The 25,719-nt window shown below is 41.4% G+C and overlaps 1 protein-coding gene across 1 annotated transcript; it reads right to left on the bottom strand.

Moving 5' to 3' along the window:
* Positions 1–326: 326 nt before the first annotated feature.
* On the bottom strand, positions 327–23,816 carry LOC131986354 (lysine-specific demethylase 6B-like). The gene is made up of 22 exons (XM_059351259.1): positions 23,793–23,816; positions 21,482–21,606; positions 18,433–18,465; positions 17,374–17,497; positions 16,300–16,356; positions 15,837–16,056; positions 15,495–15,740; positions 15,210–15,365; positions 14,845–15,129; positions 11,289–13,888; positions 11,052–11,178; positions 9,659–9,764; positions 8,631–8,836; positions 7,740–7,918; positions 7,591–7,659; positions 7,370–7,518; positions 7,155–7,269; positions 6,269–6,456; positions 5,994–6,135; positions 5,794–5,920; positions 5,515–5,685; positions 327–3,640 (listed from the first exon to the last, which is right to left on the bottom strand). Exons 4-22 carry the CDS (start codon positions 17,490–17,492, stop codon positions 3,617–3,619), a joined length of 5,286 nt encoding a protein of 1,761 aa, XP_059207242.1. The 5' UTR covers positions 17,493–17,497; positions 18,433–18,465; positions 21,482–21,606; positions 23,793–23,816; the 3' UTR covers positions 327–3,616.
* Positions 23,817–25,719: the final 1,903 nt, after the last annotated feature.

Genomic DNA, 25,719 nt, shown 5'->3' on the forward strand with positions numbered 1-25,719 from the left:
AAGTACCTGAAGTGTTGAATTGCACTACTTGAATAAATGTACTGAGTTACATTGCACTACTGCATTTAGGCCATATAAGGAGAGAATGGCTATTTTTCTTTTGTGGTTCTTTGTTCTAATGTACCCTTTAAAAAACAAGAATGTGGAAAACAGCTGTGGAATAAGTTATGTATTGTACTGATGCTTATGAATGCTAATTTCCAATTAAAAAAAAAAAAAAGAAGAGAATGGCTTGATACCTGAGCTGAATCAATCAAAATCTCCGCACCAAAAAGCATCTGGTGAGACTACAGAGAGAGAATCAAAAGTGAAGAGTCTGTGTTGAATAATTTATCAAAACATTTTATTTTCTTGAACAACAATACAATATGTCACAGAAAAATCACAGAGGGATTTAAGACAGGTCTGGCTCAGGTTTTCTTCTATGTGAGTTCTTTTTTTTAAAACAATAAGTGCAGCATAAATCAAACAAGTCAAGAGGTCAAGAGGAAAAAAAGAGCATCATTACATCCTTGAAAGAATACCGATAACGAGGACAAGACACACAAAAAAAGAAACCTCGACGTCAGTAAAAGTCACATCCCAAAAAGTCTCTGCAAAAGTGTCAAGAATTACAACTACTGCTAATGCTCATCATAAAACCACTAATGCCTCACAAGATTATGAATTTCATACAATGGAAAAACATTTTAAAAGATCTCGTATTTATCTGTTAGTTACAGTACAAAGACATCATTCCATTTCTGTTAACCAGCAAACTGTGTTGAAATGGATCTAAGCACCAACCGGTTGAGTTGTATCACTGACTTACGTTCATATACACTATGTTGTTTAATGAGGGGGCATTGAGGCAAGGAGGGGTCTAGCACCATGAAAATTGAACCACCCCCCTGATTGCACTTCCCCTATCCACTCATTATGACCATACTACATTTTTAAAATACCTTGTAGCCCCTTATCAAGTGAAGTAACTTTTGATATGCAATAAATATATAACAAAACAACCATGTACAGTATAAATAATGTCACAATTTACAATTTTCTCTGTAATCCAAAAAACAGAAACTGACAACAAAAAGAGGTATAAAAGTGGGAAGAAATTCCCATTGCAGTAATTTAAACTAGAGTGAAACATGATATTTTAGGGTGTATTATCATACAGCAACAACAAAAACAAAGGACTGAGGTGGACAAATTTGACCATATACAAATTAGATTTTTGATTGAGAACAAAACTACATAAGTCTTCTAGTGAACCTGAAAACAGATACATTATGTACAGTAAATGGTGTGCACAGACCAATGAGGGCAGGGCTAAAATATGCAAGTTGTTATTTGTGGGGATTTTATTAGAATTATTTTACAGTAGCAATGCTGAACCCGCAGAAGCCTTGAGAGGGAAATAATTCTGGGGATACATTCTCAATATTGTTTTCTCTCTCGTGATCATGAATTAAAAACAGGTTTACTATTTTTCGCCTGGTTGCTTTTGTTCATCTGCGAAAAACAGGTGAGAAAAAAGTTTTAGCTGGCGATTATTTTTATTTGTTGTTGTAATATTCATTTAGGCCACAAGAGGCTGAAGTGTACCACTACCCCATGTTCTTATTTAGACTAAAAGCATTCAGTTCGTTTTTTTTTACCCCAGGTAGGTTTCAATTTCTCTCTACAGGTACATACAATATATTGTGTGTTGGCAAGTTATGTAGCATTATTGTCATGTTTTTCTTTTTAAATTCTGGATTTCTGGAACACCTGGAAGAAAACATGGATGCTTTTAGTCCTATTTAGAACATGAGGCAGAGGCACACTTAAGCTTCTTGTGGCCGAAATGAGTATTAAAACAACAAACACTTGACAAAAATAATCCTGCAACAATGAGAACAAAATCATCTGGCAAAACCTTTTTTTCCAACTGTTTCACAGATTAAAGACATATTAAAAAAAGATTATCAGACCCTTTCTCTTCTGTTCTTAAGTCATAAACACAGAAAACAATTCAGATCAGACTTAGAAATCAGACTTATAAAATGTATTATTTGATTTTTTTTCTATCTCACCTCCCAGGGCTTCTGTATGAACCTCTATTCAAATAAAATAGGCCTCAAAAATGAAAATAAAGGAAACAGGCCTAACATACAGTGTCCAGTGCAGTAAGTGATAATGAAATGAAATGAAGCCGAGGGTTATGCACCCTCAACAAAATGAGACACTTTATGTCATTTAGTTATGTGTTAAGGACTGTTAAATGTACGGGGAAAAACACAATGATTGGGCTGCACTTGTCATGTCTCCATTCATGTGCTCTTCAACATGTGGAACTAGAAATACAGTCATCTAAGCCCCTGGCAGTGCATGGAGCCTCGTTAGGACGGATGTTTGGGGCAAAATTAAAACAACAAGGTGCCATTCAGTCTGCTCATTTATTTGGCCTCATTGGCTTTTTGCATTATAAGAATATGATTGTGTGTCTCTTTGGACATATTACTTTTTTCAGACTGTAATGGGCACTTTATTGACACCATCGTCAGCTGTGACTCCCTCCCCCCTCTGTACCCCGTCTATGCACACCACTGCGTATTCCATAAATTCATTCACAATTTACAATTATTTATTTTTTCTGTCATCTAAAAACAGGAACATTGCAACAAAAGAGGTATAAAACTGGGATTGTTTTCCCATTCCAAAAATAAAGACGACACCATGTCTGTTTTGTGGTTGTATCATAGAAACCACACAGACGACTATTTAGCTGGACTTGTGAAAAAACAAGAATCTAATTTTCCATCTACGTACTAGATTTCCAACTAAGAATGAAACCATATTAGTCCTCCAGTTAACCCGTATTTTAGAGAAACTGAGAAAAGTTTTTCATTCATTTTTTTTTTTTTTTAATACGTACATAAATTTGTGTGTTTAATCCACTAATTACCTCTCCTCTAAATACAGTTTGCAAGGCCAATGTGGTGTACTTCTAGGCTGGTAAAACATTTAAGTTTCTAACTAGAATAAATTAGGTTGGAATAGCACCTCAGAGAGTATACAGACAGGAATTACAAGTGTCAGAGTTTACCTGAATACCAAACAAAAACAGGAACCAATACGATGCCATATGTGACAATCAGCTACTTCTCCTGTGAAGTGCTTCCCCTGCTGGTACAACAGAATCACAGCAAATTCATGGACATATAGAATAACTAGATTGGTGTAAAAAAGTTCTACTGAATTTGCATAAAAGTACCTGAATTTATACACAGAACTGGCTACTTGACGCTTTTGTATCACAGCAGTGTCCGATGAACATATAACCTGATTTTCAGTGCTAGCAGTGCTCAAATTTTTTTGAGAACATATCTGAAATGCTTTTCATGAGTAGTACCAGTCTAGTCATTCTATTTCAAAACACACGTCCAATCAGCAGCTGGTATGGGGAAGACGGTGAGCTATAGTTGGATTGGCTTGGAGTATCCATACCTTATTGTGTGATGTAAACAATACTGAGTAAACGTGTTTGGCTGATTCAGAGAGTGTTTACAGGAATAGATTGCCTTGAAGACAACAGTTGTGCTGCCATTAGAGTTTTGGTTTATGGCTGAAAGACACCAGGGAGCAGTCCTCACTTTGAAAAGGGTGATGGAGCCTGAGGGGGGAGAAAGAGAGGAGAGACAGAGCTCAGCTGGCCAGTTGGAAAATACGAGTGTGTTTCTGTGTGTGCGCGCCTATTTTTGTCTACCTGCACATGAAGGTATGATTTGGAAGCCATTAGAAATCAAATACTCCACACACTATTTTATGGCGTTTCTTGTCATTTTTTGAAAAAAACAAACAAAAACACGATGACCAAAGTTTGACTTTTTTCGACATTCTATACTATTGAGTTTTTATTTATTCATTTTTGGACATACTATATTATGAGCATTTGTTTTTTCTACATTTTCAACATACTACTACTATTTCATTTTCAAAGCAGCATTTTACAGTTATGTGGTGGAGTAGCAGTCAGCACAATTGACTCGCTATAAGTCAGATCCAGGTTCAATTTCCGCATAAGGATTTTTGTCAGCATGGATTATTTCCACAAACTAAGCTGTGGAGGTTGTTTGTTATTACATCACTTTTCTTGGCATTTTTGGACATATAACACTATGACCAATTTTTGACTTGTTTCGACATACTATCCTGCGGTATCATTTTGGACATGCTTTAATATGAGATTTTTTTTAAATACTCAAGAAAGTGATCTCAGGTTCAAATACATGCACGAGGCCTTTAGATGTGTTGTTTGCACATTCTATCCATAGCAGCATGGGTTCTTCCAACAACAAAAAACTGGACAAATTATAATATGGTGTGTTTCTTTAAAATATATTTTTTTGAAAACTATACTGTTACCATCGTAACATTCTATGCTTTTCATGGCATTTTTGGGCAAAAAGGCTCTATGACCATTTTTTAAAACTTTTTTTCAACGTACTATACTATGGCGTTTTTTTAACGTATTTTTGTACATATTTTTTTTTTTTATTTAACCTTTATTTAACCAGGGAATATCCCATTGAGATTAAGAACCTCTTTTTCAAGGGAGCCCTGGCCAAGAGGCAGCAAACACAGAATACAGTTACATATTTACATAACATACAGACCTTAAACACGTCATTAGAAACAAGTGCATGTTATGGAATTGGCCTCAATAACTCTTAGTTTGGATTTAAAAGTGCTCAAAGATACAAATTCAGTTAATTTCCATTCTTTCTGGCGCATATTCCATGCATAAGGTGCAGAGTAAACAAATGCCCTTTTACCAACATAATATAATATGATCATTTCTCTTCTCTACATTTTCAACTTACTACTACTATTTCATTTTTCAAAACAAAGTAATGTGGTGGAGTAGTGATCAGCACTGTTGACTTGTAGTGAGATCCAGGTTTGAATTTCACTGAAGGCCTTTAGATGTGTTGTTTGCATGTTTTTTTCAACAAATATACATTTTTGGACATATAATATGACCAATACTTTTTTCTACATTTTTCAACATACTACCAAAATTATAAATATATATATATATTTTTTGAAACACCACTGTATCATTATGTGGTGGTGTAGAAGTTTTTGACATTCTATACTATGGCATTTAAAAAAATATATATTTTTGGACATACTATTATATGGTGTTTTTTTTTTTTTTTTTGGACAAACTATACTGTTACCATCGTCAACATACTATTTTATGGTGTTTCATGGCAGCTAAAAACTTATGGTTTACTTTGGACAATGGCCAAGAGTATTGTAATTCTAGATAATGGACTAAACCATGCAAAAAAACCCTGATCTTTAAAAAGACTGTTTGCTTTCTTTAGTTTCTGCTTCATATGTAATGCATATTTCATTGCTCTTGCAGCCCGGCACTTTACACTGTAGAAGAATAATATGGTTCCTGGTCTAGCCTCAGAACCTTTTTCAGAAGTACTCTAGCATTAATGTTAGTGTACAAGATTAGAAAGTGGCACTGACCAGCATGAAGCTGTCGTAGGTTCTCATCAGCTCCTCTACCCGATACTGTTCCAGCACCACTACTCCCGCCAGAGATGGGCTTTTAGCTCGCGCACAGTCCTCACAGTGCACCACGTAACTCTTCTTACTGCTGTTCTCACTGGTCACAAAGAGCAGGTCGAACACCTCCAGCTGCACAGACACAGTTTTGGTACTGCAGTTAATAAGCTTGTTATGCATCTCAATGTACACACATTTTCTGTATAAACAGACAGAAAAGCAAGAGGAAGAGGGACTCACGTCACACTCGTTGCAGTAGTAGGCTGGCTCGTCCTTCACACGACTCTGGTAACAGATCTTCTTCCCCGCAGCCACCAGCTGCTCTCTCAGAATCTGGATGTGCTTGATGGACTGCATCAGGCAGTGTCTGAGGGAGAAAGAGGAGCGGGTAGTGAAATATGTAAACAGAGACACACTCACACAGATACAACATTTCTTACTTGATCATCTTGTAGGTATCCTGATCGGTGATCTTGATGGTGCGAGCCACATTCCAGGAAACGTGGATCATGGGAACGATTGACTTAACCTTCTTCACCTCATTCCACTCATAGCGTTCCAGGGCCAGTTGATATTGGTATGCTGGGAGAGCAAAAAAACACAAACAGTGGTGAGCGTGAAAGTGGGCAGCATATTGAAGTTGTAATTTGACACAAAGAACAACAAGATTCAGTCTGCTGCTTTTCGCTATTTTGTGGTCCTCATTGTAACTTACAGTTGAGTGGTCCCACATTCCAGGCGATGTTGTTGCACCAACCCACTGCTTGGACCCAATGCACAGTCCCTGCATTAATCCAAACCAGGTCTCCAGGCCTCTGAATGAAACGGTACACAGGAATGTTGGAGCTGTAGAGGTCTTCAAGGACTGGCCACCAGGACCCTGTCAGGTAGTCCACTCCATGCCTGAGGGAAGCAATAATGCAATTTAGCATGCACAGACACTGTAGGACAGGGATGTCAAACTCTGGCCCGCGGGCCAAATTTGGCCCGCAGTGTAATTTTATTTGGCCCGCGAGGCAATACCAAATTATTATATTATTATTGTAAGCTGACGCGCCGGTATTATACGGCGCATTAACCGCTAATACTACAAATCCCACAATGCCCTGCTGTTGTTTTGGTGCGTCAATAAGGACAGGACCCAGAAACGCACTCCTCTGTGACAGTCGTCATAGCAACCTCAAGCTAGAGCTGTCTCCGAGCTACCCCTTCCCAAAAATGGCGAAAAGAAAGGCAGAATTTATTAACCTGTTGAAAAAGTTTATTTTGATATTTAAATCAGAAGGATGCAAATAGAAAAGAGGCATACGATTTTTATTAAATTTTTATTTAATAAATTAATGACATTGATGTGTTTTTTATTTGAAATTTGATTTAGCATGTCTGCACTATTTAGTTATATATTGTATGTTTATAAGCGTTGCTGGTTCCATATTTAATGTTAAAGCAAAACATGTTTGGTATATATTAAAAGGTTTATTTGTTCAATGTTGGCCCGCGATTTTATTCAAGTTTTAAATTTTGGCCCATTGTGTATTTGAGTTTGACACCCCTGCTGTAGGATATCACTGCATGTGCTAATAAACATTGTCTTCACTCACTTCTCACAAAATTTGTTAATAGCGTCCCAGTAGTGCTCATGGACAGCGAACCACTCACAGTCTCCGGGCCCGATATTGATGTTGACTGAGCAGAAATTGTTGTTCTCTTGATGACCTGGCAAAAAGCACAAACATAAATATATTCCCTGCCTTCATGAAAAATCAAGCAGAATTCATTAGTGTTTCTCGAATTGTGTTGTCAGACACACACTGACCTGGCGTGCGGCTGCCTGGCACCTTCATGTAGAGCTGGACGCTGTTCATGCCCAGGATGGTGTGACCGACGTGACTGAGCATGTTGTTGCTGGATTCCACACGCATGAAAGCTGGCAGCTTCAGCAGCTCCTGCAACTGGGGCTTCCACCTTATAAAAGTATATGACAGTAATTAAACAACAAGGAGTGAGTGCACTCGGAAAGTAACTACATAGTCTCACCTTTTAGGGTCAGAGAGATCAATATTGGTCCCAAATTTAATGATCTTTCCAGTTGCTTTCTGCTCTGGGCTGGGGAAAAGAACAAAGTGTGTGTTGAGTATCGTTAAGACAGTGAATCCTTTGTACATACTGAGCAGTTTTGTGCTAACCTGGGTATGCTGTTGGTAAGACCAGCTTGGGCTTTGCTGAAGGCGGTCGCAGAATTGGCTTTAATGTTAGCAGAGGCAGGACTGCCTTTACTGTTGGCCAATCTCAGAGCAGATTTTGTGGCTGGTGTGTCTGACTTAGCCCGCTCTCCATCCTCTTCATTCTCGCTCTCCTTCTCCTCCTACAACACATCTACATGAGTTTGTTTGTTATAGAAATAAAACACACTTTGTTCATTTTCACGTATCACCGCCCAAGTTTATAAGATATAAAAACTCTAATTTGTAAAATGCAACACCTGGAGCAATTCAAAAGTGGAGTGTTTTGTCTGCCAAATATGCTGACCTGCAGATTTTGTTGGTTTGGTCATTTTCGTTGATATGAGTGCTTCTATCATAAGTAAGTAGGCTACATTGGTAAATGTTTTTCTTTTTTTTATCTGTTTGTTGTTGCTAGTTTGTACTTTGTTGCGCTGTAGCCTACAGACAAAGTAAATAGTTTAAAATTCCAGTTATGAATGACATGCATCATAGATTTGTGGCTGTGTTTTAGTTGTTATAAATATTAACGTACGATTGAAAGTCTGTAGAGGGTGCTTATTTGGAAAATTGCCCAGGTCAATCTGCTCTGTGCAACTTGCTGCAGCTCCATCAAAAATGGACTTGGAATCTATTTTTAGCAGAGGAGCAGAAGATCGCTTCTGGGATGCTTCTGAGACTCGCAACAGTTGAATATGGGCCAAATGTCTGTGAAACAAGCATTTCAGGCTTTTGATTCCATTTGGAAACAAAAGTCAGCACAGAGCCAGGCCGGTGTATGTCAATTTAATTATATCCATATCCACTAAACTGTACGTGTACGTACATTTGTCTGCCGTGCGGGAAAATGTCTACCTGCAAGCTCTCCTGGAAGCTGGAGGCCTGGTACTGAGCATATTTGGCAATGGTGGTGTGTGAGCGGCTGCTTTCGCAGGGCCATGTCTGCACAGAACCACAGGGATCCCAGTTCTCATCAGCCGGCTGCTGAACCTGAGTCCTCACTTCCACCGCATGCTCCGCATTGGCCTCCACCAGAGACTTGGTGGAGAACAGACCCAGGTCTCACATGGGGAAAGGAAAGCAGAGAAAAGAGATAATTATGAGATTAATACACATTTCTAAACTGTATTTTTTCATTGTCTCTTGCTCTCACAAAAACACACACACGCACACACGCACACACACACACACAAACACACACACACACACACACACACACACACACACACACACACACACACACACTGAGCCTGGCCCTGAACTGCACCAGCCTCAGTCTGACACTACAACACTGCACTATTTAAATACATTTATTCATTGTCTCTAAATGAAGTAAGATTACTTTATCTAAATTGGATGATTGTAAAACACACACTGAAAGATGCAAAGTTCAAACTAACATGCCTCCATTATCGTACAGCCTACCGGTGGCAGAACCATCAGGTCATGGTTGAGCATACACGGTCTGCATTCAAATACGGATCATAAGAACACAATCGTGACTGTGAGAATATGCTGGGTTTGCATATTGTTCTCACAATCATTGTGAAAGATGCAGCATCCATACAAGGTGCAGAAAGTCCTGGGTCAGAGCGCCTATACTCACAATTCCTCAAATGTCTGGTGGTAAATGTCTTCTACATCTAAAATAAACCCCAGTTTTATGGTATTCTACATTCATAACAGAATAATCAGTGCATACTGCCCTTTTTCTCTCTCTTTCCCTGCTCCTTGCATGTTCACAAAAACAAAAGGCCCTAATTAATTGCAATGTGTTACCAGTCACCAAAAACTCATTTAAGTTGAATGGAATTTGAGCTTAGCTAAATAGAGTAACTAGAGTGGGGTAAATGAGCTGAGATGAGCGTGGTGTATACACTTACTAAGGCGGAGGGAGCCAGCAAGGCCTCTGATGACAGTAACCGCATTTTTGGGATCAGTGCAGAACTGAAGCAGAACTGGAGAGAAAGCGTCCCTCTTGCTCTCCAACTGCAGAACAAACAGAATGGTTATTAATATTTGAATATAAAGCTGGAATAAATGAATTTGTCTTAAAAACACATGAAAATATAGGTTGGTAATGCATAGATGTCTCGAAACAACGTGTGACAAGGCCACTCTCCATGCTGTCAGGGAGATATGTTGCAATTTAGCACGTCTTCTGGCATTTCAACAAATAACTACTTTAAATGAATTATATCATTTTATCGAATTATAACTATTTTTGTATACTCCATACTCCATGTTGGAAAAACAGCACCTCTGTGCTTTACTCACACAAGGATCACAATGGAAAGTGTCATCTAAGTGAAGTAAATATTGCCACAATTGGGACACTGTTTTTTCTACATTGCGATAGAGATTTGTAGACAAATATATATACGATATATTTTACAGTACGGTTAAAGCTGACAGAAATGTCATAAAAGTTAGGCGGTAAATGAAAAGTTAAGGAATCACAGAGGCCTTTGCAATTCAGCGAAACATTAAAATTCAATTTTAAAAACAGATACTGAGATACTTCTAATTCTATTCTTTGTACATTTTTGAGTGAAAAAACTTGAAGTTATATTATCAAGTGGTAAAGCCTTATATAGCAATTTTCTAGTCTTTGCGACCACTCAAAGCACTTTACACTACAGACAGTGCTCATTCACTGGTGGCAGAGGTTATGGTGCCACCATCCGAAAATTCATTCACATACTGATGAACAATATGGGGTTCAGTATCTTACTTCAAATGTAGCCTGCCACAGCCAAGGATCGAACCACCGACCTTCCGATCAGTGGGCGACCGCTCTACTTAGCCACAGCAGCATCGAGTGAACTATCAGAATGAGTACATATTTTGATAATGTAACTTAGGAATGTTAAGAATACTATTTATAACTGGAACAGGCAATTTTGTTCATTGTTTGAAAATTGCGGACTGTCACTTTAAGAGAGCGCACCTTTGTGAATTTTGCTTTGTAAAAAAACTACGGAACAGAAACAGCATTGGAGCCTAGACTGGATGTGTTTCATGCTGCGTCCTGTCCTGTTTAGTTTGTAATATCAAGCAAGAGGATTCTGTGGATTTACCTGCTTGTGACACATGAGGAATAAATTGATACAACTGACGTTGAGTGGATGTTGTAAACTTTTTCAGTGGGACACATGTAGCCGTAACCACTAGCGAAGCTGCCTTCTGTAGTAATAGGCAGACAGACCACAGGCCAACACTGCCACACCTAAAACCATGTCCTAACACATGGTTAGTAAATCTGCGTAGACTCACATAGATGCTCGGTGTAGGAGGGTTCAGCTTTTCTCGAGGAATGGGGATCTCGCTGGAAATGTTCGGCTTAACAGAGAAGGCAGGAAGCAGGAAGGACTCCTTGAATTTCCCCTTCACTCTCGTCCCCCTGGAAAAAGAACACAGAAATAAAAGACATCAAGAGGAAGAGTTTAGATGTAAAACCTGCATAAATTAATGAGATGATCAGACGAGCAGGATCCTTGTCAGAGTACTCACTTGCAAGCTCTGACCACTTCAGCGCCTGTGTTTTTAATGCTGATCCTGGAAAGTGGGATCCTTTGTTCCTCCACCTCTGATATGTTGAACGTTTGTCTTCCGGCACTCTCCACTTTAATCAACAGGATCTTTAGCTCCTTACACAAGCCCATGGACAATGCTTTCAGCTTCAGTGGGTCAACTGGAGCTAATGAGCAGGGAGGTTTACTTGCTGGTGTGGACACACATTTGGATGTATTGATTGTTACAGGTGACGCTGAGTTTGAGGTCTCAGTATTTGTGTTTGTGGCTGCTGAGGAGGTCTTATGTTCCGACTCATTGACAGCTTCCTTCTTCTCTGTTTTATTCTTGGTGTTCCCTGTGTCCACTTTTTCTTTAAGGATGCCATGTTGGGTTTGATTTTCCTGAGGAATCTGGCCCTTCATACTATCTTTGAGAGGTTTGGGTGACTTCCTGGAGATGACGAGCAGTGAGGAGGAAACATCCCTTTCTTCCAAATCCCTTATTTCATTTACTTTGTTTTTAGAACAGATGATGCTGCTTTCTTCCGTCTTTATCTTAATTTTGATCTCTCCTTCTCTCCCTCCATCCTCAGTCTTCTGTTTCCTCTTTCTGTTTGTACCTATGCGTTCTGTGTCTTCTCTGTGTCCTCTCTCTTCCTTGGCAGAGACAGTGATGAGGCTGGTGAAAGAAGCTGCGTGTGTCGTGGTCAGTCTCAGCTTTGCACTCAGCGAGCCATCCAAAAGAGACGACTCTGATCTTTCAGTGAGGATCTCCAGACCTTTACCCTCTTGTTTCTCTTTCATGTCATTCTCAATCTCATCCTGCTTCTCGTGCAGCAGGACGTTAGCGACAGGCTCCCTCGGATGTGTCGGACTGTGGGAATCCAAAAGTGTGTCGTCTGAGGTAGTGTGAGTTGATGACTGATTACCAGGTTTGGAGGCTGCTGTATCGTCTGATTTGGGGGAGAAATCCGGTTGCTCTTGAATGTCCGGCCCTAATTCGAGAGAAGACATGTACTTCACTCCTCTGGTGGTGCTGGCAGGAGGCCCCCCGAAGGGCCCACCTCGACACGTGACCCTCTGGCTGCCTAGAAAGTTGGCTAGGCTCTTGAAGACGTCATCCAAACCTGTTTTATGGTCGCGAAGCTCACGGAGAAGAGAGCCAGAAGTTTCCACGCTGCTGTCCACATCTTCTTCCTTTTCTTCCTCAGCAACTTGTTCTGTTACACAAGCTGCTTCAGACATGTCATCGTTGGAGTGATCAGCCGGTGTACCTTCACGAGTCTCCTTATTTATATCATCGGTGCTCTCACTGTCGACAGGAGGAGGAGAGAAGCACTCTGTGGGGCTGGGCTGGAGGACGGGTCTGCTCATCACTCCCTTCTCCAGCTCCTCTTCGTCCTCTCCCAGAGTTGAAACCGGAGAGCCCTGCCAGCTGAGGACCGGAGGAGTATTGGCAAGGTTGTCTCCCAGTTCCCTCAAATTCCCCACAGGCTGTAGGTCTGGAGCGTTGAGGACCCCTCCCTGCCCACTGTCTTTGCCATGGATGGGCTGCTCTAAGCTAACAGAACATGCTGTAGTGAGAGGAGCTAAGGCTTTAAATAAAAGCGAGGGGAGAGTGTCATCGGGCTTTGCTTTTGGTTGGTCTTCTGATGAGGATGACAGGATGGTGGGCCTCCTGCTGGTCTGGTTGGAGCTGGTGTTTCTGGGAAGAGACTGTATTAGTTGTTTCCTGATAGGGCGGATTGGAGGACCGCTGTTCTTCTTGGGTATTTTGTGATTTTCAGATTTTGAGGAAAGCTGTAAAGTGAAGCTAGGATGAGGAGTATTTGTGGATGGCCTGTGCGTCCTCTCTGTCCGTTCACTCCTCTCCCTGTGCTTGTGTTTGGGAGGTAACTGGCCTTGATTCTCTGGCGATGGAGTTGTAGTCTCCACCTTACTCATTTTGGCCTCTCCTGAAGAGTTGGAAGTAGAGATGGAAGTAAACATTTCCATTTCTGCCATTTTAGTTTTCAAACGTAGCTTTCTTTCCCTCTTTGCAGCTTTGTCCCTCTTCTTTTTTCTCTCAGCCAACCTCTTTTCCTCTTTTTTCTTCCGTCTCTTTCTCTCTTCGCCCTTTCTGTTTGTCTTATCAACCTCACCTTTCCTCTCCTTTTTCACCAGCTTCTCAGATTTTTTGTATTCGTCCAACTCCTTCTCAGGCTTGTTCGCTCTCGACCTGCTGTGAGGGGACTGTCGTGAGCACAGAGGCTGCAAGCTCTTTCTATATTTGACATCTGAAAACCTGGATTTCGCGCCAGTGTGAGATGAAAGAGATGTGGTAGATGTCAGGCTAGGTCTCAGGGTGTGATTAGGGCTTCCCTGGAGTTTCTGCTGTCCACTGAGGCCAGGGCTACACTGATGAATAATTAATGGATCTTTTCTGCCACTGGCTGCTGTGTATAAAGAGGGACTGGAAGGGGCTCGTGGACTGCTGGCAGTAGAACCTCCATCTTTAGGGCTGCAGAGGAGGGATGAATAGGGAGGAGAGTCTGCACCAGAAGACTTGGAGAGGGCTCGATCCCTTGAACTGCCCCTTTGATGAGTGCGCTGAGGTTCCTGCAGAATTAGGATTACACCAGTTTAGACTGTTGTTCAGGGATAAGACGCTCTTCTCTCACATCACAGGTAAAATTTCATGTGTTCAAAGAATCCAAGCTGCATTATAAGTGATTATTATACAGTACTGTGCAAAAGTCTTAGGCAGTCGTGAAAAAATGGCGGTCACACCAAATATTTAGTTGATTTAGATTTGTATTCTGTTCACTCACTCTGCATTTTGTAAATTGATCAAAATAAACTATTAACATTTCTATTTTTGAAAGCATTCCTATTTTAAAGCATTTTTAACACCTGCCTAAAACTTTTGCACAGTTCTGTATAAGACAACAAAATGTTGATACATTTTCCTGCTCAGTTTTCATCCAGTAGTGAACAAAACACTATGTATTTGTTTTTTTTCTTACTTTGAATATCATATTTTCCTTTTTGAATATCATCATATATTGTTTTATTGGTCATATGAGTTAAAGTAAAAGTACAAAAGTATCAGCCTCAAAATGAACTTAAAGTATCAAAAGTACAAGTACTTGTTATGCAGAATGGAGCCACTGTGACTGTTATTTACATATATTCCAAATATATAATTATTTTTTTCAAGATAGGGCTCATTTTAACTACTAAATATACTGTTATGAGGCTTAATTAAAAAAAGGTCTAATCACTTTAACTTGATCTTGTTTGTTTATGATAAATCTCAACCTGGAGTAACCGAATCATAAATATGTGTACTGTTATACTGACATGAATTATATTATTTATAGTTACTGAAATGGCACAAAAATAGCTTTTGAATTTGTACTGACAGCCGTCATGTCTAATTCACTACCTCCATGAACTTGATTAATCAATAAATATTCCTTTTCATACAGAGTATAACACATTGTACCTAGTTTTGTATATTGATTCTATTCAAATAAAAAATAAATAAATGTGTAAATATATATATTTCTCACTGTGCTTTGTTTATGATGATGGCTCCGTGAGTCCTTTTCCTCAAGAGGGTGTAGCTGCGGGTTGTGCTGTACGGCTCTCGGGTGGCCTGTGTGCCGTTGGTAGTGGTAATGATGGTTGTGGTAGCTGTAAGGCACACGGGTGTGGTCTGCTGGTGAAGACAAGATTTTCCGGTCGACCTTCCCCCTGCTTCCATGATGTGGTGGTCTGCTGCCACAACTCTGGTTTAGAGCCGCTAGGTGACTGTTACTAAAGCCATGTCCTCCAGCTCGCAATTTAGAGGTTTCCTGTAAAACCAAAAATACAAATGAACAACTGAAGCCTTTTCACTTTTTTTTATAATCATTTTTTGATTGAACAAGCAAACCTGTTGCTGTGTTGATGAGGTCCTGTGGTCAGAGTGGTGGCAGTGACCCGCCCTGTCATTTAGAGGCTTCCAGTCGTCTTGGCTGCAGCGGTGGTGGCGAGGTGGTGATGGTGCATGGGCAAGTAAAGGTAGATGCCTTGATCCAGGATGAGATGACTGAACAGAGAAGCATATATTTTACCAATGGGTGGTGCTATTGGACAGAAATGAAAGGTTGTGTCTCCATAAATAGACCATAGTAAACAATAGAATCAAAGTTTGCTGTGCTAAGCCAACAAACTTTACCTGATTGGGGCCAGATTCTCGTCTCCTCTTGTCTGGACACTCTTCCCTAGGGGACAAAGGGTGCTGTGGAGGGGGACTGTGCTGGTGCAGTTGGTCTCGCCGCTGGTGGGGGGCAGGCCGTTTCCAGGGTCCTGGTCTGTTGTTTATCATTCTGTCTGGAAAGCTCCTGCGGCAGTCTGAGGAGGCCCATCTATCCAGTGGGGACTGGAGGTCTCTGTTGTTGCGATGCAGGCGAGGACCCCCATGCTAACAGTCATCAAAGGACATCAACAAAAAGACAAATGAAGACATTCTAGAATGTTAACACCATGAACTCTGTTGGAAGTAATGTGCAGGACTTACCACAGAGTTGCTGACATTGCTGTCCCAGTTTGGGTAGCGGTCTCCTGGTCCTGTTAGATAACCGCTGTCGGTGCCAGCTCTGTTGTGGAATGAGCGTGTGGAGTTGTGGTGCCAGTTCTGGGCCTCAAATGGCTGCTCTTTGTCATCCCAGAGACGTAGAGGCTGTCTTTGCCCCTTCGAGATACCCTTATCCTGGACATGGTGGACTGCTCTCTCCCCCCTGAGCAAAAGACCAAAAGTATCATGATGCAGTTGCCAACTGACACCACGGCACATAAATGGGACTTTATACACTAAGTGAATATTCACATCCATGGTGGTATCAAGTGTGTTACGTTTCTGCTGCTCAAGAGGTAAGTACAAGTGAAACAAGAGTATTCAGAGAGAAAGATTACTTGTGCTATAAGTAACAGCGTTGTAAAATACAGTATCACACTGCAGTTTATGCACAATAAGTGCTCACCTATTATAAAGACGACTTGATGGTGGATGATGTGATTGATTGCGCCCTCCTTGGCATCTGTGATGAAAATAAAACATACAAAAATTGCATATATAATGCAGTTTTGAACCAGGTTCACCGACCATCAGTTTTCTCTCCACGCGTTTGCTTTGTACTGTATGTTGAATCACATCACAATTCCAAAAAAATTGTGACCGTGGGGAAAGCGTAATAAAAACAGAATGCAATTATTTGCAGACAACTGGATAACTCAATTACTGATATGTGTTCATTTTCTTCTCTTTTTAAATAAAAACTTACATTTGGATACAACTTACCAAGCCACAGTACTATATGTTGCTCAGTGAAATCCTTCATGCATAGACATTTTCAAATATAATGAATTGTTTATTGTGTCAGTATGTCACACCTTTTCTATTGCCAAATCCAAAACCAGTCAGCTACAGACACAATCATATTCATTAGAGCCACCCTCGAATGCTGCAGCTGAATAGTCAGATTGAGGCTTCTCTCAGCTGCAGCTGAAGAAGTTATAGTTTCATTCACCAGAGTCCTGGTTGTTTGAACTGCAGATGGGCTCCCGCTCACAGCTGCAGCTGGAGTAAGAGCTGTTCATGAATATGCTCATCACAGTTTCAGTTAATCAGTCAGTCCCTCAAAGTGGTGCTTATCTTGAATCACCCCAGACAACAAAGGCTGGAGTCCCACCTGCTGGACTGACCCTTGTTGGGGAAGTTCAAGCCTCAAGTTGTCCAACAATCCTCTCCTACTGAGCTCAAATTGTTTTCAGGAAGTCTGGACAGTTTTTTCTCTCATCACTCTAGGTGTTAAAGGCATTTCTATTGTGCCTGCTTTCTGAACACCAACAGTGCCTCCTTTGACAGAAGTCTGGGTTGGTCACAACTCGAGATCATAAGGAATAATCAGTTAAGAAAACTATACAATCTAGCAAATGCATAAGGGACTATATCCTGTGAATGTGAAATGATTTGTACCTGTGAATGGACCCTTTAGTATTACCAGGTAACACCGTAAAATCACTAAGAGTGTGAGTGTTGTTATGGTGCTGCTGACCTTTCTGTATGGCTCCAGGGGCGACCATTTACAGGAGCCCATTGTCCTCTGTTAGGTCCTCCAGCTGGGTAGGAGTCCCATGTGTTACGGCCAGAGTACAGCTCTGCTGGGTGATACATGCAGCCTAAAAGACATATCAGATTTAGTGCATAACGCCAATTTCAAACAAACAGAACCTATGCATTGAGATTGCCCTGCACTTCACTTTGCACTGACGTTTAGTTCTTTGATGCTTATTTAGAAGACTGCCCTGCTCACTAATTTATAATGTAAAAAAACCATCATGTGCACTCACCGCCCACTTTATTAGCTAGTAAGGTATACCTAATAAAGAAGCAGTGTGGGCTGCTGCTGTAGCGCATCTGCTTTGAGGTCTTCTGCAGACCTTGGTTGTAACGAGTTGTTATTTCAGTTACTGTTGCCTTTCTATCATCTCCAACCAGTGTGATCATTCTCCTCTGACCTCTGACATCAACAAGGCATTTTGGCCCAGAGAACTGCAGCTCACTGGATATTTTCACTTTTTTGGACCATTCTCTGTAAACCCTAGAGATGGTTGTAGATCAGCAGTTTGTGAAATACTCAGACCAACAAACATGCCTATTCAAAGTCACTTAAATCACCGTTCTACTCCATTCTGATGCTCGCTTTGAACTTCAGCAGCTTGTCTTCATCATGTCTACATGCCGAAATGCATTGAGTTGCAGCCATGTGATTGACTTATTAGATATTTGTGTTAACAAGCAGTTGAACAGGTGTACAGTAAAATCTAATTACAGCAGAAGGTGAACACGAACAAAAAAACTACATGGAGAGACTCAAACTGGGGGTTTGATGAAATTGACGGTGCAAAACGTGGATTTCTGCATCTTCATCAGTCTATCAGTAACATCAACAGTAACTGTTGAGCTTTGTGGTTGGGAACCACTGATCTATACCTCCCCCTAACTGGTTTTATGTAGGAAGTACTACCGCAATACAATTTGCCTACAGAGTACGTTTTCATGCAAACAGCAATACACACTCACACTCAAAGTACAGAGAGAGAAACAAAGTTACCAGTCTTGGTCTGTGTTTGGGAGGCCTTCACACCTGAGAGCAAAAACAGAGAGAAACATGAATGTCTATACAACAACTGCTGTTGTTCTTGCTTACCCTTGTGGGTCTATGGTTTACATCAAGACCATGATGTCATTTTGTGTATCTCCAGTCCATTTTATTTCCTCCTGCTGTATTTCCTGCTGCACTGTATCTTTTAGGCGGTCATATCATCAGTCAGCCAGAGCTGCAGTGTGCATTCAGCCTGTCTCTAATCACTGCTACCCAGCAGCCACACAGCCAGTGGCCATCCAATGATAGAAAAAAAAAACATGGCACCAAGAAAAAAAGGCCATGGCAACCTTGCTTTAAGAACAAATAAAAGCGAGGGGAAAAAATAACAGGGTGGGCTGCTGTTGTGTTTTTCTCAGCTGACAGTAAAAGCCCTGGGTTTGTGTTTCTCTGATGGGTCCGAATGTGTGTCAAATCAAAGCACTCATCTTCCATCCAGTCCAACAGTTCATCAGCTGCTAGTTCAGTTTGCATCTGTATTCATATAGCTGCAAGCTGAGAATTGAACCACTGTACCGGGTCATGAGCTTAGCTGGTTGTCTCTCTGCAGAATTTCAAGCTGTTCTGGTTATTTTTTAATCACAATTTCAGATCCTAACCTCCTCTGCCTTTTCCACACGTTTCCATATTTATTGTCTTTCTTTCCTTTGATTAAAACAGACTTGTTGAATACATTTGTTTATTTGGCCGTGGACAGTAAAATATGTTTTACTGTCTCAATTGCTGCTGCCAAACACTCAGTATAATGAGTTGACCTTGTAAAGATCAACTTAGCTATGCTGAAGATAGCTTTGCTGTACCAATGATACGTTGCATCTCTATATGCATTCATTTCCCGCAGCTATTTATAAATACTATGAAGACCTGCTGTGCAACATTTTACCACTTCCCTTGTGGTACACTTAACAAGTTTGTTCCATACAGGTTTATTTGTGGTAAGACTGTTGCACATGTGTAACAACCTTTCTGTGAGTGCTGAATGAGCAAAGTGAGCAGCCTCTTCAAGAGTCTCTTTCCTACCAGTTGCTAGAGCAACTGAAGCCAGACAGTTCTTCCTGCTGTAGCTTTAGGCTTTTTAGAGTGCATTTAGATTTATTTTTAGAGGAGAAAGCGGACACAAAAGGCGTTTTTGTGAATAGGATGTTACACTACAAACATACGGTCAATTAAATCTGCACCTAAAACTGTAGAATAGACAGCATGTCTTGTTATATTCACTAATCCCTACATCACCTCCTGTTCCACTAAAATCTGCATTTCTTTGCTAATGGTGAAAAAAAACTCTTCATCAATCACTTTAAAGCTTTGCTTGTTGAGATGACTTTATTCTTAGACATGCCTATTTGTGCGCCAGAACGGCAACTTTTTCTTCATGTCACATCACTGTAACTGTGTGCTTAATTTATGCCAACAGAACTGTTTCACTGTTTGTGTGGTGTTAGAACATTTTTAGACACAAGTGTTGCAATTGTCCTTTTTTTTTGAGCCGGCTGGTATTTGAGCAACATTACACAGACAGCAGATAAACCATCTGTTGTAGACCCTCCCTGTTGCACACTGGGACACAATGTTGGTACAGCGTTGTAGCCGGAGCCGTCAGTCAGCGGCAGCTTAAATTTGACTCTACACAACAATGGCTCTGTGCTTCCAATATTAAACCCATCTGTGCAGGGTTAATTCGAGACATCTGGAATTCAGCTCAGAGACCAAATGATGTCATGTGCAAAAGGGGTTAAGTTGCTTTTGCTCTGCTCTGCTTCACAGTGAGATAAGTTTAAGAGAAGAATGTGCAATGCAAACAGGGTTGTGTTAAATGTCACAATGCTACTATTCTGTTCCTGACTTGTATAGTGAAATACTGGTGACGGTTCACCCCAAAATCAAAATACATATTTTTCTTGTTACCTGTAGTGCTATTTCATATATTATTTATCAACCTAGATTGCTTTAGAGGGTTTCAAAATGGAACTAGATGGCACTTGGCAAAAAAACATTAAAAACTCAACAGCAATGTTTCTTTCCAAAAAGCATGACCCAGTTACTCCAGATATTCTACAGACGTTGTGTGCCTGTTTCATGTAGGAACTATTTTCTTTCTACCGAAGAAGGAATAGTTCGATACTGCTAGGAGGGATGCGCCAATCCGATATTCAGTATCTGTATCTGACCAATATTGGCCAAAATCACTGGATCAGATATCGGAAGGAAAAAAAAGTAAAATCTGATCCAACCTATAAGCCTTAACTATGCTTTGGGTGACCTGGTGTAGAGAGAGCTGAGCGGCATGTGTCATGTGAACAGTTATATTGAAGTATTGTTGTGGGCAATGTATTTCTTCCTTTCGGGGAGAAGTTGTTTCACAGTTTGAGCATGATTTTTTTAGATAGCCAGGTTTAGCAAAGTGGATTCTGAAGATTCAAATTTTTTGAACAACTTAGCTGTTTAAGGGAAAAAGACAGTGTTGGATTGGCATCGGTATCGGCAGATACATAAAGTTGCCGTATCAGTATTGGACCTGAAAAAGTGGTATCGTGTCATCTCTAACTGCTAGCTCACCTGAGAGCTAGCTTACGTTATAGCTGAACCAAGGCAGACACCAGGAATGTTTACATCTGGCCTCTCGCCCATACGTAGATACACACTTTTGTGCGTGGGTGTAGTGTGATAGAAAGAAAATAGTTCCTCCTGCTCACAATGTCTGTGGATTATCTCCAGCACTCAGCAAGTCACACCAAAACAATCTAGAATGATAAATGGCACTGCAGTTGACCCTTGGGTGAACTGTCCCTTTAAACCCACTGATTGCACCCCTAAGTCTGCTTCCTCCCTCCTTCTTGTCACCAAGGAAACCCTGGTCATTTCTCTGTCACCACATAGGTATAGCCATGCATCCTTTCATGTCTGTGCTTGAACCCTTATTTGGATGTCTAACCTTTTGCAATTTCCCCTCACTGTTCCCATCGGCTAAGTGTAAATTGGAGACATGTATGTGTCTTACCTTACAATGAGCACTGAGAGAAAAGGGGGAGACAGACTCCGATGATGCTGTCAGTCAGGAATAGCAAGACAGCAGACCCGTGCAGTCTCAGATACCTTTAAATAGACATGTTCATCCTCCGCAAGCTGGCAAACACACAGACACACATAGTAGAAGGAGTGAGGAAATACCATAGTCAGTTGGTGCACAGATGTACAAGGTTTTATTGTCTCAAATCAAGGGCAGTATCTTTCCTCCATCTCTCAAGTACTGCTGCCATTCTCTTCCTTTCTGTTCTCTCCTCTCATTTCCTACAACACATGCTTTCACACACATTTGCACTGTTGCAAACCTGACCCTCACTAGACAAAGGAAGCGAATGAAATGAGATGTGAGGAAGAAGAGAGAGGAAGGATGAGCCAGTAACCTCTGACAGGCTAGTAGGCTTCCTTCTCCCCTCTCCTTCCTCTTCATGGCCCTGCCCTTTGCTATCTTCACTATTTGTTTCAACAAGGCTCCTTTTCTTTCTTGATACCCAATATCCCAATGTCTTCCTTTCTCTTTCAGGCTATGTGTATGGCTCTGCCTATGCCTCACCCTCCCTCTTCTCTGCACGCTGTGTCCCTGTATCCCTGGCAACCGATGATATCATTTAGTCCAGAGCTGGGAGCAAGGCCTCGAGCAAAGAGGGTTTGCGTGTGTGTGTGATTTTGACATGGAGAGAGCGAGAGAGGGGGGCAATGGGGGAGAAAGCCCATAGGATTTAATGTATACTTCCACCTCCTCTTTTCTCTGCTCATTCCTCTCAGATGTCTGCAACAATTACACAGCCGCTCTGTCAGCTGAATGAAAAATATTCATTGTTGTGATTCAGTTCTCCAATTATGCCCTCGTTAAGACAAACCGCATCACATTCTTGCAAGCTTCACACCGTCTGGAGCTGCTTGCTAGCTGCAGTGAACCACTGCAGATGTGCATCTCTTGCTGAGACTTACTAGTAAGGATACTGATCCTATACCATAAAAGGAAGGATGGGCTGCAGTAGATCAGGCCAGTCTCTGGTGGCTCTTACTGTAGGCTAGCTAACACGAGGAGCAGAGACATGGATTGAACAGATGGAGCAGAAGCAAGAAGCGACAATGTACAGCCTGGATAGACAACACTCCCTGAACGCACACACATGTGATTTTATTGGATTCAGGCCTGAAATAGCGTCACGATCACAGAGACTGAACGTACAGTATGAGCCGAATATCAATCACATTTCTAAAAATAACACCGCTGCAGCCCCGCTTCCCTCGGCTCTATCCCCTTCTCCCTCTCTATATTAGCAGCTTCTCCTGGTGTATGCTCCATAAAGCACAGCCCCTCTGAGGGGTACTGGAATGTACCAAGGCAAGGTCAAGAACAAGAAAGAGGGGTGTCTTTTGCAAACAATGCAAAATCTACAGTTTTTTGTGAACAAAGACAGTAAAGCAGGTTAACAGGTTTGAAGAAGGAACTGGATCCACGTGTGTGTGTGTGTGTGTGTGTGTGCGTGCGCGCGTCAGACAGCTGGCTTGTGTGAGGACTTGTAACCTAGAATCTCACGTCCAGGTGGTAGCCTAAGCCGGCAATCATGTCAACTGGAGGCATGCACTCGGTGACCCTTCATACTTGATTAATTCTATTTTAAACTATCTAAAATGGTTCTCTGAGTCACATATTTTTCTAAAAACATAACAAAGCCAAAAGCTTTCAGGGGGAGATGTTTAACAGACTGAACTGAACTTTGAGAAGAGCTCAACTACTTATCTGACACAGTTTAGACATGACTCTAAATGACAATTATTCACCACACTTGGTAACACTGTAGCTTCTTACTACTGTAACACCCCCCCCCCCCCCCCCCCCCACACACACACACACGCACAGGTTGATATTCAACAGTTAAAGGTTCCTCAGAGCACAAATGTAACCACAACACAAGTGTAACCGCAACAGTTTCTTTTCATTACATTCGTCATTTCACATTTCTGCTCCTGCACTCTGTCTCTGTCTGCACGTGAGCACTGTGTGTGCATGTATGTGTGTGCGTGTGTGTGTGAGCTTCATGCATGAATGTGCAGCACAGTCTGCAGACACACACTGCAGTATGCTCTGCCAAGACAGATTGTTCAGAACAATGACACACTGAGAAAACACAAAAATGAACACACACACACATAGAAGAGAAGAGAAGTGCACATACACACTGTTTCCACACTGGTGGATGTAGTAAATAGTGTATTTACATTCAACCGTAAGCAAATAGGCTATCGCATAAAGCTGCTCCCGTGGAGTCACTCTTTACCTCTTTTTTGTCCTCGTTCTCTTTGGTCCACACGCCCCTCTGCTCCCCTTTTCCTCCCTTCCTTTCACTCCTCGCCACCTTGTCTCACCCGATCCACTCTCTCTCTCTCTCTCTCTCTCTCTCTCTCTCTCTCTCTCTCTCTCTCTCTCTCTCTCTCTTCTTTCTTCCCCCTCTCCTCCTCTTCCTGTTTCCACTCCACTCTGATGCTCGGGCTCTCTAAGCAGACCGATCCATGTACAGAGAGGCGACGAGGCGGGCCGACAAGCTGCCAATCACGGCGCGCCAGCCAATGAGAGGGGGAGAATCTCTTATCTATCACATTTTGCAGCGAGCTGGAGGAGGCAGGAGGAGGAGGGGGAAACAGCAGACAGAGGCACGGAGGGGCTCTTTATTTCCATCTTCCTCTCTCTGTGTGCTCGTGTGCTGGTTTATGTGTATACAATACGTGTGTGTGTGTGTGTGTGTGTGTGTGTGTGTGTGTGTGTGTGTGTGTGTGTGTGTGTGAGTTGAACGAGGCCAGTACAGTAGAGGAGGTGTTTTAAATTTCTCCACACGGCTCTAAAACAATATTCTTGAGCTCATATAGACATGTTTCACCCCCAATTACTGCAAGTGGTTGCCACTAAATCCTAAAAAAGAAAAAAGAAAAAAAGAAAAGATATTTAATGGCCTCATTTAAGTGAATAAACTGTATATAATGTGAAAAATGCATTTTTCCCCCCTATTTGGTGGTGGAGCTGCACACTCGGGGTTCTTCCTGGATGGATTAGAAAGTGAGCAGAGTGAAATGGTGACAGAGGGGCTGTGAGTGTTGGCTGAGCTCAAATGTCAAGTGACAGCCAGTGGGAGGTGGGGCTAGAGCTCCAGGTTCACGAGGGAGGGTCTACACTCTGTGGCTCCCTATGCAAAAACCCAACGCTCCCTCACCCACTCTGCTCGTTTCAGCCATCAGCGGCCAATAAAACGCAGGCTGGGCTGTCGGAGCCAGAGTGCACGGTGAGAGGTAGAGACGGAGCCAGACAGTGTGTGAGAGTGAGATGGTGGAAGCAGCCTGCTGACAGTTTTTTTTTTTTTTTTTTTTTTTTTTTTTTTTACCTTTCAAGTGCCTTAGCAACAGCCCCCGATCAGCTCAAACTCTATTGGTCAATGCGCAACCCCATGTGGGTATTTGGACCAATCAGAAGGCTTTGGTGCAGAACTAAGAGCGGACAGCTTCATAGGCCAGAATACCTGCTAAACTGAGCCCCCTGGTGGCTCACTGAAGGTCTGTCTCAATAGTTTCTATCAAAACCCCCAAAATCTACTGATACAGTAATGATACACCAAATGTTTTACAGTGTCACCCATGCACTTAATTGATAATTATAAATATAATTCTAATGTGGATTTAATCAAAAGTCACAGAATTGAAAATAATGTCACAACAGTAAGATGACACACTATTACTGATGGTCAGCGGGGGAATTCTAGTGTTGCAGCAGTAAAACAGAAACAAGAGAAATAAACACAGAAAGGTATAGAAAGTGACACAACAATCAAGGGAAAAGTTAAAGTTATAAAATACAAGAGAAACTATGCTATTCCTATTCATAATGAAAAAGGGAATGGGAAGAAGCAAGCAACAAGCCGACACTGCCTCCAAGTGGGCAATATTAATTATTGCATGATGACATACTGGACGTGAACATGCAGAACAAGAAGTAGGGCTGCCAGGGACATTTAAATGTGCAATTGGTGTTAAAATACAATAATAATAGATCCAATGTTTTAAAAAAATATGTTTTATGCTATACTGCTCAAATGAGATATTTTTAAATCACCTGTGTGCCTCCCAGTATCAGAATGAATCATTAATAAAAAAAAAAATAATAATGTATTGAATTTGTCATTAAATCTCTAAACTTGCATGGCACATTAACACTTGTCT

The sequence above is a fragment of the Centropristis striata genome, chromosome 15, assembly GCF_030273125.1.
Source record: "Centropristis striata isolate RG_2023a ecotype Rhode Island chromosome 15, C.striata_1.0, whole genome shotgun sequence".
NCBI lineage: Eukaryota > Metazoa > Chordata > Actinopteri > Perciformes > Serranidae > Centropristis > Centropristis striata.